The sequence below is a fragment of the Squalius cephalus genome, assembly GCF_949319135.1.
Source record: "Squalius cephalus genome assembly, chromosome: 3".
Lineage (NCBI taxonomy): Eukaryota > Metazoa > Chordata > Actinopteri > Cypriniformes > Leuciscidae > Squalius > Squalius cephalus.
This window is the reverse complement of record NC_137124.1, coordinates 16,936,870-16,950,611: the sequence shown is the minus strand read 5'-3', so window position 1 is coordinate 16,950,611 and position 13,742 is coordinate 16,936,870. Positions and strand designations below refer to the sequence as shown.

The window sequence follows — 13,742 nt, the reverse complement described above, 5'->3', positions numbered from 1 at the left end:
TTGTGAACACGTGCGGCAAACACGACTAGAATTTGGCTTAAATAACCTCTGATGATGACGTTCTCTGTAGGTTATAAAATAAAACCCCAAAATGTTATATTTTATTATTATTATTTATGTTGGTACATTGTTCAGTATTACATTGAGAGCACTTTTTGTTAAACTGTTTACTTTTGTGAAGAAGAAAATACTTCAAGTAGGCTATGTATGTTTACCAGTTGTAAAGGTGTGTGAGTTTTATCATTTAAATATGTATATTTTTATTACTATTTATTTATTTTTGGTACATTATTTATTTTTAGACTTATTTGTTGGCCAGTTGTGGTCTGTGCAATAAATATTAAAAGTTCTAAACCATCTATTGTGTTTTGTTGTTCCACTATAGTAATGATAATATTTTAATATTTAAGATAATAGGTGTCTCTCACATTGTCCCACAGCAACATTAAAATAGTGTAGATTAGTATACAATGTTTTATAATAATAATTTATTCTATTTAGTGTCCATTTCATTCATTTAACATATTTAATATTGGGGGTATCCAAGTTATTTCACATATTTAAACTTTTTTTTTTTTTTAAAGTAACGCAATAGTTACTTTCCCTGGTAATTAATTACTTTTGTAATGATGCAACTCAGTTACTAACTCAGTTTTTGTGAGAAGTAACTAGTAACTATAACTAATAATTTTTTTAAAGTAACTTACCCAACACTGTTTATAACTCCAGGGAAGTTTTCGTTTTTTCTTCTCTGTACAAAGGAAACTTACAATATTGATGCTTTATCTTCATTCCCTCATTGCAGCACTGCTAATGGACCACTCTGAGCCTTCTGAGTAGAGAGAGATCCTCATGCTCAAACATTTACATGTTAACTGATCCCTAAAAGACCACTTTTTACCTGTGCTGCATTTTCTTAGCACTTTAGAGTCTCACACAGAATACACCTCGTAGATGAAAAGTTCTTTGCAGCTTAGAAAGGTCAGGACAAAAAAAAATATGAACTGAAATTGTTTGTGTGTGTGTGTGGGGGGGGGGGGGCAGGACTGCCTTCTCTCTGCTCTGGAGTGAGTATGTGCATTACCTGAGAGTGGAGCTGGATGCTCTGCTGCACACCACCACTGGTGGGGTGTACTGTGGACTCCATCTTTCCAGTTCTCTCTTCAACAGGTATCAGGATTGCATTCTCATCTGGCTTGGGAGAACCTGCATGTACGATAAAAAGAAGCTAATTTCTGTCCAGTGGGTAGTGTCTGTTTGTTGTATCATTAGCTTGTATTTATGGAAGGTTGATGTCCTGCAATGAGCTATACACCATCTAAAACAATTTTAAACATCAATCCACAAATTATTTATAATTATCTTGATAACACTCTGAAATCGGTTTGATCAAGAACTGGTTCACAATTTGTTTGCAAATGAAGATATTTTCAGCCTAGTTAAAACAGGAACACTGGGAGAATACAATACAAAGAATAAGATTTTTTTTTAATATGTATTTGTATTGTCTAGAAGTCCATCAAGCGCTGTACTTACTAGTTCTGCTCTTGGTAATCTCTCTTCTTTCTGAGTCGCTGTCTTCTTTCTCCCTCACTGAGTCCAGTATTTCACCTAGCCTAACAGGTGCGTCTTGCTCACATTCAAAGACAGAGATGCTCCCACATCTTTTGGAATATGCACAACTTTCCACTGGAGCTGACAATTCAGAGCTTCGATTATCTTGCTGGCAATGGCTGATCTCCAGATCCTGAAACTTATATGTTGGTTTCTCTGCATTAGTTATAAAACTATTATGCTGCACTTGTATTAACACAGCTTTGTCAGCTCTGGCCTCTTTTGAGATTTCCTCACAAACAGAATCACAGTTATCTTTCTCTGTCAACCCTGACCGACAGCTCCAAAATTGGTCTATCTGTCCATTCTTACTCTGCTTGTTCACATTATCAATCCTTTGGCACTCTTCTTCGGATGCTGGATGACAGTTGTTAGTAGGCAATGTAAGCTGGTTAAAGCTGATCTTCTTCACTGGGGTAGCCTCAAGTTGATTACAACCTACTGGGCCTTTTTCAGTGGGGCTTGCTGGTTGAATCCACCGCCTTTTACCCAAGGTCAGTTTATGGGTCTCTGCTTCTGTCATAATGTCTGGTCTAGCCTGAGGGCTCCCCATGCTATTAAATCGGAACAAGCATAAACTGTTTTCTCCCTGTGCTACCGGTATATGAGGCTGGGTGTTGGGCTTTACAATATCACCAGCATTGTAGAGTGCAAACCTCTCATTACTGGTCTCATCCCTTAGCATGAAGTGGCTTGAATCTTCTGCCAGATTGTTTAAGTCCAAGTCTCTAAAGAGACAAAGAACACATGAATCAAAAGATAACACGATCAGAGAATAAATACTATCAATGTTAATTTGTTCAAGGCAAAGACAATCAGCATTTTAAGTTCAAAACAGTCAAATGAACAATCATTATATTTGCAGTAATGAAAATAATATATAAAGTATTGTTGGCTCAATATATGTACAAAACTCATCTAAAACCCTTACTACTCACCTGATTTTCCCTGTGCAGATATCTTGATTTCTGTCATCTCTGCCCTGATGCTGAGACAGTCGGAAGCCTCTACAACTCAAGGCTGTAATTTTGAATGAACAGATTCCCTCAGACAGACAGTTGAGTGTGAACAAACCAATAAAATACAAACTTCTATTGGCCATAACTAGTCTCAAGTTAATAATATTGTTGGAATGTTTCTAACTCACTAGCTCTGCTTCTGTCTGCTCTGTGCACATACTGGAACTGAAGGGCTGCTATGATGCTCTGTGCAGCTGCAGAGAGAGGAGCTGCGTTCAGACTGCTGCAGAGGTAGTTCTCCATCTCATTTCCTGCTCTCCTAGTCTGTAGTCACATATGCAGAAAAATAGCAGTGCAATTTAACAAGAGGTGCTGGATTGAAATCTGACAGTAAATGGATCAAATGTGCACAAGCAACACTGCCATCATACTCTTCCACTAGACCAGGGTTTCTCAAACTCGGTCCTGGAGGGCCACTGTCCTGCACAGTTTAGCTCCAACCCTGATCAAACACACCTGAGCAAGCTAATCAATGTCTTCAGGATCACTAGAAATTCACAGCTAGGTGTGTTTGATCAGGGTTGGAGCTAAACTGTGCAGAACAGTGGCCCTCCAGGACCGAGTTTGAGAAACCCTGCACTACACAATATATGAGTGTAAATCCATTGTTCCAATGTCTGTCAGTCAACTCATATCTATCACAAGATAATACACATACATAGTCGACTGGTGTTTTCTTGTGGTCTTTTTAATAAGATCAAATTCTTAACTGCATTGAAGCAAAACAACCAAACTGCATTTTTTTCAAGTTTGAAACACACACACAAAAAAATATTTGCTATAACACTGAAATTACATGTTTATTCACAGAGATAGAACTGTTTAATCACCAAACATATACAAGCACCATTATTTATACAAGGTGTGGCTCATTTGTAAAAGTACAAAAGCAAATTAATGTGAAAATGTAGGCATTGAACACAAATTTGACACACCTAAAGAACATTAACTTTTAGCAGATTAATAAAGAATAATACATGAGAATATAAGATCTATGGAGCTCGACAACATAGAAACAACAATGGTCCATGTCCTAATCTGCATCTAACATTAATTTCTCAGTCAGCCATATTTTTGCTCTGTATATGTTGGCTGGTGAAGACAAAGGAGATCTGATTCTACATTCCTGCTCGAGCCTCTATATCTCTCACTGCTCTACTGAGCAGTCTTGGGTCCAGATGGAAATAGACATACAGTTCCCTCTCTCTCCTCAGGGAGGGACTGCGTTCAAGTCTCCCTCGTTTGGCCTTCAAGTCTCCAACTATGTCCTGAAGAAGTGTGTACAAAGTCTTCTGCTTGACCTCCAGCTCATCTAGAACAATTGTGAGCTCCTAAACAGAGAGAGTAGGTTGGAACAAGTCAGACGGAGAGGACTTCTAATGAACAGTGATCATAACTACAAACTGATCTAATTCACTGCTAATAAGGTAATCATTAAAATGAGAAGTGAAGAGGAGAAATTAAATATTATGTGTGTTGAATATATGAATGGTATTAAATGTCATGGCCAATCCAGGTTAAAATATAAAAATAGATAAAACAAACTAAAATTTAAGGTCCATTTAAAACTCTAAAAGTGATTCTGGACTAACTTTGTTAAAAAGCTTTAAGGGTGTCAGCAGAACAAAACTGTTCTCAGAGGACAAAACAAATATCACAGTCCAATAAAATGTGTTTCACAGACAGTGAGGTGTTGCAGTGACAGGAAAGAATACAGAAGCCAGACAATTTTGAATCTTTTCACAAAGAATGAAAACACCAAGTCTTAAAACAGCAACAAAACAAAATGACTATGGAGAAAAATCCACCACCAAACAATGATGAGAGGTGCATGCTTTTTACAAGTCATGAATGTTGACAAATGAATCTGCTCACGTTTCTTGGGATTCACAAGGGATGATGCAGAAAATGGCGGTAAGGTTGAGAAAAAGGAAAGACAAGAAAGACATACCTGTGCATGAGGGCAGAGCTCCAGTGCAGATGTGGCTGTAGCACATACCTGCGGCCTCAGGAGAGGCTGCACAATGTCAGAGTACGCCACTTGGTCGAGCGCATCTTGGTCACTTTCTAACCGAGCTCCAGTAAAGGCTTGCTCTCGTCTGGCCCCATCCAAAGCCTCTTGTACATTGACCTGATTCTCCTGTAGGTTGGAGGCTGCTGTTTCCAGCCTACCGTATGTTTGGAATGGATCCTCTCTTTCTGTGGAGGCCTTACCCATCTCGAGCATCTGCAGCAACCTGAAGGATGAACACGGGATATATTCTTAAAATCTCAACCTGCATTACACTGTAAAAAACTGTAAATTAAACTTCTCTCCACACATGGTTGACTACCTGCTAAAGGCTGTGTCTTTGGAGCTTATGATCTGTTGTTTAGCATTAGGACCAAGGTAGGGGACTTGAGTCAAGTGAGGTTGTGTCAGAGTGTTTTCTCTCTGACTAGCAGCTTCTGCTGCCCCCTTCAGCCTCTTCACCATTTCATCAAGCTGCTCCATCACCCTCTTCCCCCTAAGGAGCTCAGCATCCTGGGCCAGACGCACAAGTTCAAAGAAGGCCTTCTGACTGAGAAGCTGGTTGCGAACTTCGCTCTGTCTGGAGCTGTAGTAATTTTGCCTGGCTACTTGAAGAGTGAGGTCACCACGCACCACGGGGATGTTAAGGAGGCGGGCACAGTCTCGTAATGCGGAGCGGACTGGGTCTAACATTAGAGACTGAATTTCAGACTGAATTGAGAGGATCTCAGAGCGTAGATCAGGCTCAAGCCTGCTCACACGTGAGTAGCACAGAGACTACGAGAGGGAGGGAAGAATGAAAATTAGAAACATTTATGGGTATACCCATTCCAAGAAGAGACAGAAAATAATGCCTCAACTGTATCATTATTTAAAAGTCACATGCACAAGTTTCTTCTCCTAGCACAGTGCGTTTATCTACAACCAAATTTGCTTGGTAACATGTTGGTTAAAAAGCTGTTTCACACATCTACAAAATGGATGTCAGCTATGATCTAATACTAAATAACTAAAACTCAATGTACTACCTTTCAAAAGATTGAGGTTGGTAAGATTTTTTTTTACGTTTATTAGCATTTATTTGACCAAAAATACAGTAAAAACAGTAATATTGTGAAATATTATCTAATATGCTGATTTGGTCCTAAATAAACATTTATTAATATGTTCACTGTTAAAAACATTGTTATTGTTATATTTTTGTTAAAACAGTGATTAAATTTTTTCAGGATTCTTTGATGAATAGAAAGTTCAAAAGAACAGCATTTACTTGAATTAGAAATCTTTAGTAACATTATGAATGTCTCTACTGTCACTTTTCATCAATACTTGCTGAATTTCTTAAAAGTAAAAAAAAACAAAACTTACTGACCCAAACTTTTGCATGGTGTATATGAAGTATTTGCTTCTGTTCAACTTTACTAGTCTGGAAAAATAAAGGACCAAAGGAAATACACAGTTTGCCATAAAAAAGTATCAGCAGTAAAACGTGTTTACCTCTGTGCTGCTGTTCATTTGCTGGATGAGCCACTCTTTTGCTGCTTTGTCACCACGCTCCTCTGCCCTCTCTTTCACCAGCTGGTACTGTGCCACTATATATGCCCACTGGAGTTGTGCCATCTCTTTCCTCCTGAGCTCCACTAGTCCGTCATTCTCTTCTTCCTCATTCTCACTGCAGCAGCTCAGATTTGTCAGCTGGCAGCGATTGAATGTGGAGCTCTCCATCATGTCCGAGATGCCCTGAAAGAACTGACGCTGAGTGTAGGCAGCCAAAGCTTTGGTGAATTGCTCCTGTTGCTGGAGGAACGGCTCTAGAGACAACTGAGAGGGGAGTACTGGGGTTCCTGATTGAGGAACTAAAGGTGGAGCGGCTCCATCTTTACTCCTAAGGAAATGAGGGCTAGTTTGGAAAAAGCCAGCCAGTTTGGTGGTCTCCTTTGACAAGTTCTCTACTGCTGAGTTGGTGCATGCGTTTTCAGCTGCCAAGGCAGAGTTGGCATCTTTTACCACATTGCCTCCTTCCTGCAGCAGTGCTTGGGATGCAGAGGAGTTCGCACCCCAGTTGGTAGCTAGCATCTGCAGCTTGTTGAGTCTGCGTTGTTTTAGCTGCTTTTCCTCGCGGAGAGCTTGAAGTTCTGTCTCGAGGTCCTCAATTGTTACATTTCCCTCTCCACCCAGCGCAGAACAGCCCTGTGACCCTACACCTCCATCCACGGGCAAGCAGGTTTTAAGCAGCTCAGCCAGAGTCGCCTCATCCAAGATGGGCTTACCAGACTCCCGGAGTGCCTTGTATGCTTGCAATTCCTCTGGCGTTAGAACATTGCTGCGGTTTAGGCGGTTGCAGACGACACGTAAAAGGTGCAGGTTTTCTGGTGCGGTGTCAAATAACCAGTCAAATTCAGAACCTTTCAGCACAGACGCCCGTGGGTAACCCAACCGTGACAATGCCTCAACGAACTGAGCCCCATCCAGCATGTCTGCTTATGTGAACTCGGCTCACACGTCAGATATTCAGTTAACCTAAGGCAGATAGTCAAAGGACATTTATGGCAAGCCTGACTTATTATACGCATTCACAAAAGGAGGTCCCACCGGGTTGAGCGCTGCAAAATACTGTACTGTGTGCAAACTGGAAAACATACACACACAACCTACCGTTCAAAAGTTTGGGGTCGGTACAATTTTTGAAAATGTTTTTGAAAGAATTCTCTCATGTATTTATTTAATCGAAATATAGTAAAAACAGTAATGTTGTGGAAAATATTATTACAATTTAAAATATATATATATATTAAAATAAATAGCCTAAAAAGTGGTAAAGCTGAAATTTTAGCATCATTACTCTAGTCTTCAGTGTAGCTTGATCCTTCAGAAATCATTTTAATATGCTGATTTGGTGCTCAAGAAACATTTCTTATTATTTAACATCAAGGAGTAATTTATTTATTACACACACACACACACACACACATCAATTTACCTACCCATCCAAATAAGGATTCCTAAGGCTTTTTTTAGAACTAACTGTAACGTTACATAAATATTTTTAGAACTGAAACCATTTTTACAATTTTTACAAAACAAAAAATTACCAGTAACGTTACTATTGAAACAGAATTTGTATAGTCTCACACCGCTTGTAACAACCTGTGTAAGCTAAAGTTATATTCAAAGACTAAACAACTGTAATTAAATTCAAAGTTTAACCATTTCAGGTGAACAGGTTATACGTTATAAACAAACACATGTTGCTTTGCTCAGCTTTTAATCAAAGTGCACTTATTTTTAGTTTCTCATCTAGAGCCTCAAGTAAACCCACATAACGTTAGGCCTGCTGCAGCGGGACGTGATGAAAGTGACTGATAAACAGTAATACGTCGCTGTGGTAAAGCTAATGTTCTTCTGTGAAAAACAGATTTGGAAAAAGCAGTTTCCACAAAACGTTTTCTTTTTCTTTTTTTCCCTACAGTCTATGGCCATGACCAATTCCTCAAAGACAGCTAAAGTCAAAGTTGCTTTAGCTTTAACGTCAGAATATCAGATAAATACAATATTTTGAATATCAAGAGCCGTTAAACCGAGCTCTTTATCTTGCTTGCTAATTATCTGAGCACAACCGCTAATACATTTGCCACAAATCAGTTAAAACGGACTTTGACATGTATGTCACAAAGCAGTATATAATTAAAAATATCCCTACCTTTTAAAACAGCACAGTTTGCGTTTTGATGTATGGCAGTCTTTCTGGCGTCCCACACTTCCGAAATGCCCGCGCTTGCTTTCGTCACATCACGTGGGGGTGGGTGATTTCTCGAATTATATTATTTCAAAAGCTTATTTATTGCCACAGAGGTTGGAATAATATTATAATGCTGCTTAAAACTGTATTAAAAATATATATATGTTGACTCACTGAGAGGAAAAATTCAGAAGCCTCTTCATTGAAGATGATTGACAAATCTAGTCGGCCAATCAGATAAATACACAAGGTCACATGATTGAGATTGGGCTGTGGGAGGGCCTTAAATAAGTTCTCCTGCGCAACACTAGGAAGTATAGAAGAATAGAGAGCTTTGTGTACATTAACGGGTATGTATACTTATGGTTATTTCAAGAAGAAAGTTTTCTGAATATTGAAAATGTAACACAATTTTAAAAACACTTGGCAATACTAAAGAATGCTTCAGCACAGTATAAAGCCTATTATGCAATTGTAAATTATTTGAAAATAAGAAGAATGGTTTCTTACATTTACATTTAATCATTTAGCAGACGCTTTTATCAAAAGCGACTTACAAATGAGGAGAACAATAGAAGGAATAAGACCAGCAAGATGGCAACAGTGTACAAGTGCTGTAACAAGTCTCAGTTAGTCTAGTACACAAAGAAGGTTTTTTGTTTTAATCAGAAAAACAAAACAAATATAATAGAAACGGTAAGTGCTAGTATTAATTGGTCAGGTGCTGACGAAAAAAATGTGTCTTTAGACATTTTTTGCAAATGGCTCGAATTGAGATAAACATCATTCCACCAGCTGGGAACAGTCCAGGAAAATTTCAGTGAGAGACTGATTTTGTGCCTGTTTGGGATGGCATCACGATGCGTCGTTCACTTATATTACTTATTTTATTACGGTTACTAAATATCATACTTTCTTTTTACACTTTGCATGTGTTAACTTATGTATGCAATATTATTTTTGTTTGCTTTTACAGTTCCAAACAAAGAGCCATGACTCAAGCCAAAACCTGGGTTCTGAAGCAGCACTTTGAGGGCTTTCCCAAAGACACCGACTTTGAGCTGAAACTAGAGAAGCTCTCTGAGCCTAGAGATGGAGGTTTGTGCTCTTGAAATTTCACATTATATTTTTCATATTTGCTCTATTAAATATAATTTATACTTGCCCTTCAGAGGTTCTTCTGGAGGCACTGTTCCTTAGTGTGGACCCTTACATGCGGTAAGTTAGAACGCTGTAATATAAGCAGGTGCACCAATATCTGCATTTAAGGGCCTCAATGCATGCAATAATGTTATACTGATCCTGCTTGTTTGAAAATCATTCCTTGTTTGATTTCTGTGAAATGTTTGTGAAATGTATGTACAGTACCCTAAATATACAATTTTATCTTTTTAATTTCTTCTAGACCATACAGTCGTGTTCGAATGCAAGCAGGAGACGTGATGATCGGAACTCAAGTTGCGAAGTAAGAGAAATAGCTATTCAGTTCAATAACAGTTGGCTTCATCCTGTTCAGTCCCTCTCATCAAGATTACAAAAGTGTAAAGTCCAGTGTAAAATGGGATCTTTCCAACCGTCTGGTTATCATTCGAAAAGAAATGCATCCAACTCATTTACCATCACTGACCATTAGATAGTTAGATCAAGAACTGGCACGATGTTTAAAGTAATGACTGTTTAAACTGTGCATACTTTAAGGGACCATTTAAAACCAGTTTCTTTTAAATGGGACAATGTCTCTCCTTTTTAAAGTCACAGAATCAAAATAGACCATTCTTATTTTTATGGAATATTGAAATGTTTGTTATAAATAATTGATCCGTGCACCTCATTATTTTTTAAATAATGTTCCCTCGTAATCTTTAATGAAAGTAACTTCCCCTCTCTCTTGCAACGATATCAAGACAATCTCTCACTCACATGAGTCACAAGGACAAAATCAAGTCCCAACTTACAGTTTTTCTTGTTATACAAGTTATTTCACTTATACGTTTATCGCAACTTCCATTTCATGCCGACTATAAACTTATTGGAGTTGGTGATTTATAAACAACTTTCAAAAACTATTTTACCTACTTAATGTGATAATCAAAGTGAAAATCACATTTTCCAATCAAAGTCTCTTCTTTCTTCTATTTTGACCATAGGGTGATTCAAAGTAATAATCCTTCATTTCCCGTGGGCTGCCATGTGGTTGGTCGATGTGGTTGGAGAACACATACTGTGTCAGATGGGAGTGATCTCAGCAAAGTCTTAGTTGACTGGCCTCAAGATGTCCCCCTTTCCCATGCCATCGGAGCCATTGGCATGCCAGGGTAAGACCCACTGCTTCTTTCAAACCCACAATTGCTTCTTTTACAAATGGTCTTGGAAAGGTAGGTCAAAGGCTTAATCCACATTGATAAAATCATTATCTGATGTTTCATTTGAGCACATCAAAGAGCATCACAGATGTTGTGAGTAGACATTACCGAGTTCTGGGAAAAGTAGATGTGTTTTTTGTAACTCACTTCTGGCTTTATGCGACAAACATTTGTTTCCCACATGTTCTCTGTCATTCGTTTTGGAACGCTTTTAAACATATGTTCTCAGAAGTGTTTTTGGCCGATAGCAAATGATTTGTGTTCTTTTCTGACTGCTCACAAAAAGAAGGCATATGAGAATAGGGAAGTCTACACCGCAGCTATAAAGATAACGACATAGAGGAACGATGTTTTAGGAATCACTTTCAGACCATTTTTTTTCAGTTGATGAACGAAAGAAACATTGACAGCCAATCAGAACCTAACCAACATCAAAATGCTCAAGCATTTAAAGAGGCAGACCACCCATGTAAAAACCATACTGTTTGTGCTGGTGTGGGTGCTAATATAGTTTTCATTCCTGGTCTGAATGGACCTTAATTCTGATGCAATCCTATTTCAACTTCTTTACAAATTGTATTGGATCTTTTATTTGAGGCACCAGATAGAAATCAAACTTTATATGATAAAATGATACATGAATAGATAATAAATAACATTAACTGTGTGCCACAGGCTGACTGCACTCTACGGTTTGGAGGAGGTCTGTACCATTAAACCAGGAGAAACCTTACTGGTGAATGCAGCCGCTGGGGCGGTGGGCTCTGTAGTCGGTCAAATTGCCAAACTTAAAGGTTGCATGGTTGTGGGATCTGCAGGAAGTGATAACAAGGTGGCATACCTGAAGGAACTGGGCTTTGACCAGGCCTTCAACTACAAGACTGTCCCATCACTGGAAGAAGCACTGAAGAAAGCTTCACCTGAAGGATACGACTGCTATTTTGAGAATGTAAGAACTGACTGATTCTAAAAGGGTTCATATATTTTCTAATACTAACTGTCAAATAACTATACCTTTTTGTGGGCCTTTTCAATTATTTTCTTTTTAGACATCTTCGTAATCATGATTATTCAGTGATTTGGTTTGGGTTCCAGGTGGGTGGCCCTTTTTCGAGTGTCGCTATTCCACAGATGAAGGCTTTTGGTCGTATTGCTGTTTGTGGAGGAATATCAATGTACAATGACACCACCCCACAAACAGGTTTGAGTCTCTTTATTTGTGATTCTCATGGTGCTGTTAACTTGGGCTGTGTACGAAATCAACCCCTATACCTTTAAATAGGGCACTATTTGGAGGACAGCCATTTGTAGTGGTGTCCGAAACCATAGTGGACGTTATCGAGTGCACTAATTCAATCCCACAATGCACTGCAATAACGAGTGTACACTTAACGGCCAGAGAATACCCATAATGCACTGTGAAGGCCATTCTGAATGAATTCCCGCGTCTCAAGATGCCGCTCACAGGTGAATCATCCATCCATCCATTTTCCAAACCTCTGGTCCAATGTGGGTACAGCTTAATATCATACAGGTACAAATCAAATTTTTAATTGATTATTAAATTATATAAATAAGGTTTATACATGCTAGTTTCTTGATAGAGTTCAAGATAAATCTTTGCAATACTACTGGAGTTGCCAGTTTGATAAGTTTCAAATGATTATTAAACCTCAAGCACAAACTATACAAAAACAGCAGCCCTTTTGCGCAGTCAGTGTCTGAATTCGCTCACTCGTTTTTATTCACTCCTTCAAGTGGACTATATTAGTGGAGTGATGTAGGGAATAGTGAATGAGGTTATAGGAGACGATTTCGAACACAGCTCAGAAGAGGGTGCTTTGAATGACCTTTACACTATAGAGTCAATACCTATTAGCAATGCATAAAACGTTTAGTCACCATTACTGAAGCATAAAATTAGACATGAAGAATTGGGTAGACATAGACTCCTGTTCATTTAAGCTGTGATAATGTGTATGTCCTTTTTAGGTCCTTATCCACACATGCACATGATTTTTAAGCAGCTGAAAATGGAAGGATTCTTGGTGAGCAGGTGGGAAAATAAAAATGAGGAGTCTCTAAAGCGAATGTTGACCTGGATGCAAGAGGTACATCCGCATGCTTGGTTCATACTAACTTTATCTCAATATTCATATTTGGATAATGATGCAGTTTCTCTTGATTTGGCGGTTTACAGGGAAAGCTGAAGTGTAAGGAACATGTCACTGTTGGGTTTGAAAACATGCCTGCTGCGTTCATGGGGATGCTGCAGGGGGAAAACATTGGGAAAGCCGTCGTTAAAGTCTGATGTCAAGTGCTTCAGTGGTTTGCTCATATAACAACAATCATGTTATTTTAGGCATAGATTCTGCATTGCCGGTGGCTAACTCGGGTACGCTTACATTTGTTCTGAATATTGATTAGTGTACATTGTCCCTTTTCAAATAAATAAATAATGTTGTGTCCTTTATTTTGTTTTACAAATAAAGTTGATTTTTGTAAATTAGTGTCACATTTTCATCCAGGACAGATATGCACAAAGCAGAAATAAAAGATTTTTATGCCACAAAAAAAAAGTGCAGAGTCATCATGATCTATTCTATATGAACTAATGGACAGTGAGTGAGATTTTTTTTTTAAATGACATTCATGCAATTCGATAAACTAGGTTACACGTTTTTTTGCAATAAAGGCAATATGTCCAACTAACCATTATCTTTAGAATCTGATTAGGCTTCCCTTTTAACTGTTTATAAGGGGTGAGGTTTCCAATAACAGTTTAAGAGTAAGAGACAACTACTAACTTTTAGTTTTCTAAAGGAAGTTTTTAAAAAGACAAGTTTTATAAGAACGTTATTTTGATATAAAAGCAGTCTCCTTTAAAACTTTAGTGAACACTGACATCTTGTGGCTATTGATGAAAGAATCGTTGTTTTTAGTAAATGTTCATAAAGCAGAGTAAAAGGAAAGATAAGTGTATTTCATCATGGCAA

At 38.3% G+C, this 13,742-nt stretch overlaps 3 protein-coding genes across 10 annotated transcripts in view; 1 reads left to right on the top strand and 2 right to left on the bottom strand.

The window, feature by feature from the left end:
* Positions 1-2,895, bottom strand: part of poln (polymerase (DNA directed) nu) — a 39,657-nt gene extending 36,762 nt beyond the window's left edge. For all 5 annotated transcript variants that reach the window (XR_013820437.1, XR_013820438.1, XM_079865175.1 and 2 more), the window contains exons 1-4: positions 2,762-2,895; positions 2,553-2,634; positions 1,537-2,342; positions 1,085-1,206 (exon numbers count right to left, since the gene is read on the bottom strand). Coding sequence is in view for 3 of the 5 variants with exons in the window: in XM_079865175.1 (XP_079721301.1) it covers positions 1,085-1,206; positions 1,537-2,342; positions 2,553-2,634; positions 2,762-2,876 (1,125 nt within the window). In the remaining 2 variants the exon portion in view is untranslated. The remainder of the gene's footprint in view (positions 1-1,084; positions 1,207-1,536; positions 2,343-2,552; positions 2,635-2,761) is intronic.
* Positions 2,896-3,298: 403 nt separating this feature from the next.
* Positions 3,299-8,585, bottom strand: haus3 (HAUS augmin-like complex, subunit 3). 3 transcript variants are annotated; one of them, XM_079867397.1, is made up of 5 exons: positions 8,345-8,585; positions 6,142-7,164; positions 4,967-5,421; positions 4,585-4,870; positions 3,299-3,964 (listed from the first exon to the last, which is right to left on the bottom strand). In XM_079867397.1, the coding sequence occupies exons 2-5, from the start codon at positions 7,117-7,119 to the stop codon at positions 3,752-3,754; spliced, it is 1,932 nt and encodes a 643-aa protein (XP_079723523.1). In that variant the 5' UTR covers positions 7,120-7,164; positions 8,345-8,585; the 3' UTR covers positions 3,299-3,751. The 3 variants fall into 3 exon arrangements, with proteins under 3 accessions (XP_079723523.1, XP_079723524.1, XP_079723525.1); XM_079867398.1 differs by having other exon boundaries at positions 3,460-3,964; positions 4,633-4,870; XM_079867399.1 differs by having other exon boundaries at positions 3,855-3,964; positions 4,509-4,870.
* A 45-nt stretch (positions 8,586-8,630) lies between these two features.
* ptgr1.1 (prostaglandin reductase 1, tandem duplicate 1) lies at positions 8,631-13,252 on the top strand. 2 transcript variants are annotated; one of them, XM_079867432.1, is made up of 9 exons: positions 8,631-8,733; positions 9,360-9,481; positions 9,556-9,601; positions 9,789-9,848; positions 10,531-10,698; positions 11,422-11,695; positions 11,842-11,947; positions 12,739-12,857; positions 12,947-13,252. In XM_079867432.1, exons 2-9 carry the CDS (start codon positions 9,376-9,378, stop codon positions 13,055-13,057), a joined length of 990 nt encoding a protein of 329 aa, XP_079723558.1. In that variant the 5' UTR covers positions 8,631-8,733; positions 9,360-9,375; the 3' UTR covers positions 13,058-13,252. The 2 variants fall into 2 exon arrangements, with proteins under 2 accessions (XP_079723558.1, XP_079723559.1); XM_079867433.1 differs by lacking the exon at positions 8,631-8,733 and having other exon boundaries at positions 9,349-9,481.
* Positions 13,253-13,742: the final 490 nt, after the last annotated feature.

Coding starts and splice junctions, on each gene's coding strand:
- haus3 (XM_079867397.1), bottom strand. CDS start 7,119: ATGCTGGATGGGGCTCAGTTCGTTGAGGCATTGTCACGGTTGGGTTAC. Junction 4,871..4,966: donor AAAGACACAGCCTTTAGCAG/GTAGTCAACCAT, acceptor TTCATCCTTCAG/GTTGCTGCAGATGCTCGAGA. Junction 3,965..4,584: donor AGCTCTGCCCTCATGCACAG/GTATGTCTTTCT, acceptor CTCTCTGTTTAG/GAGCTCACAATTGTTCTAGA.
- ptgr1.1 (XM_079867432.1), top strand. CDS start 9,376: ATGACTCAAGCCAAAACCTGGGTTCTGAAGCAGCACTTTGAGGGCTTT. Junction 9,849..10,530: donor ATCGGAACTCAAGTTGCGAA/GTAAGAGAAATA, acceptor TTTTGACCATAG/GGTGATTCAAAGTAATAATC. Junction 10,699..11,421: donor GGAGCCATTGGCATGCCAGG/GTAAGACCCACT, acceptor TGTGTGCCACAG/GCTGACTGCACTCTACGGTT.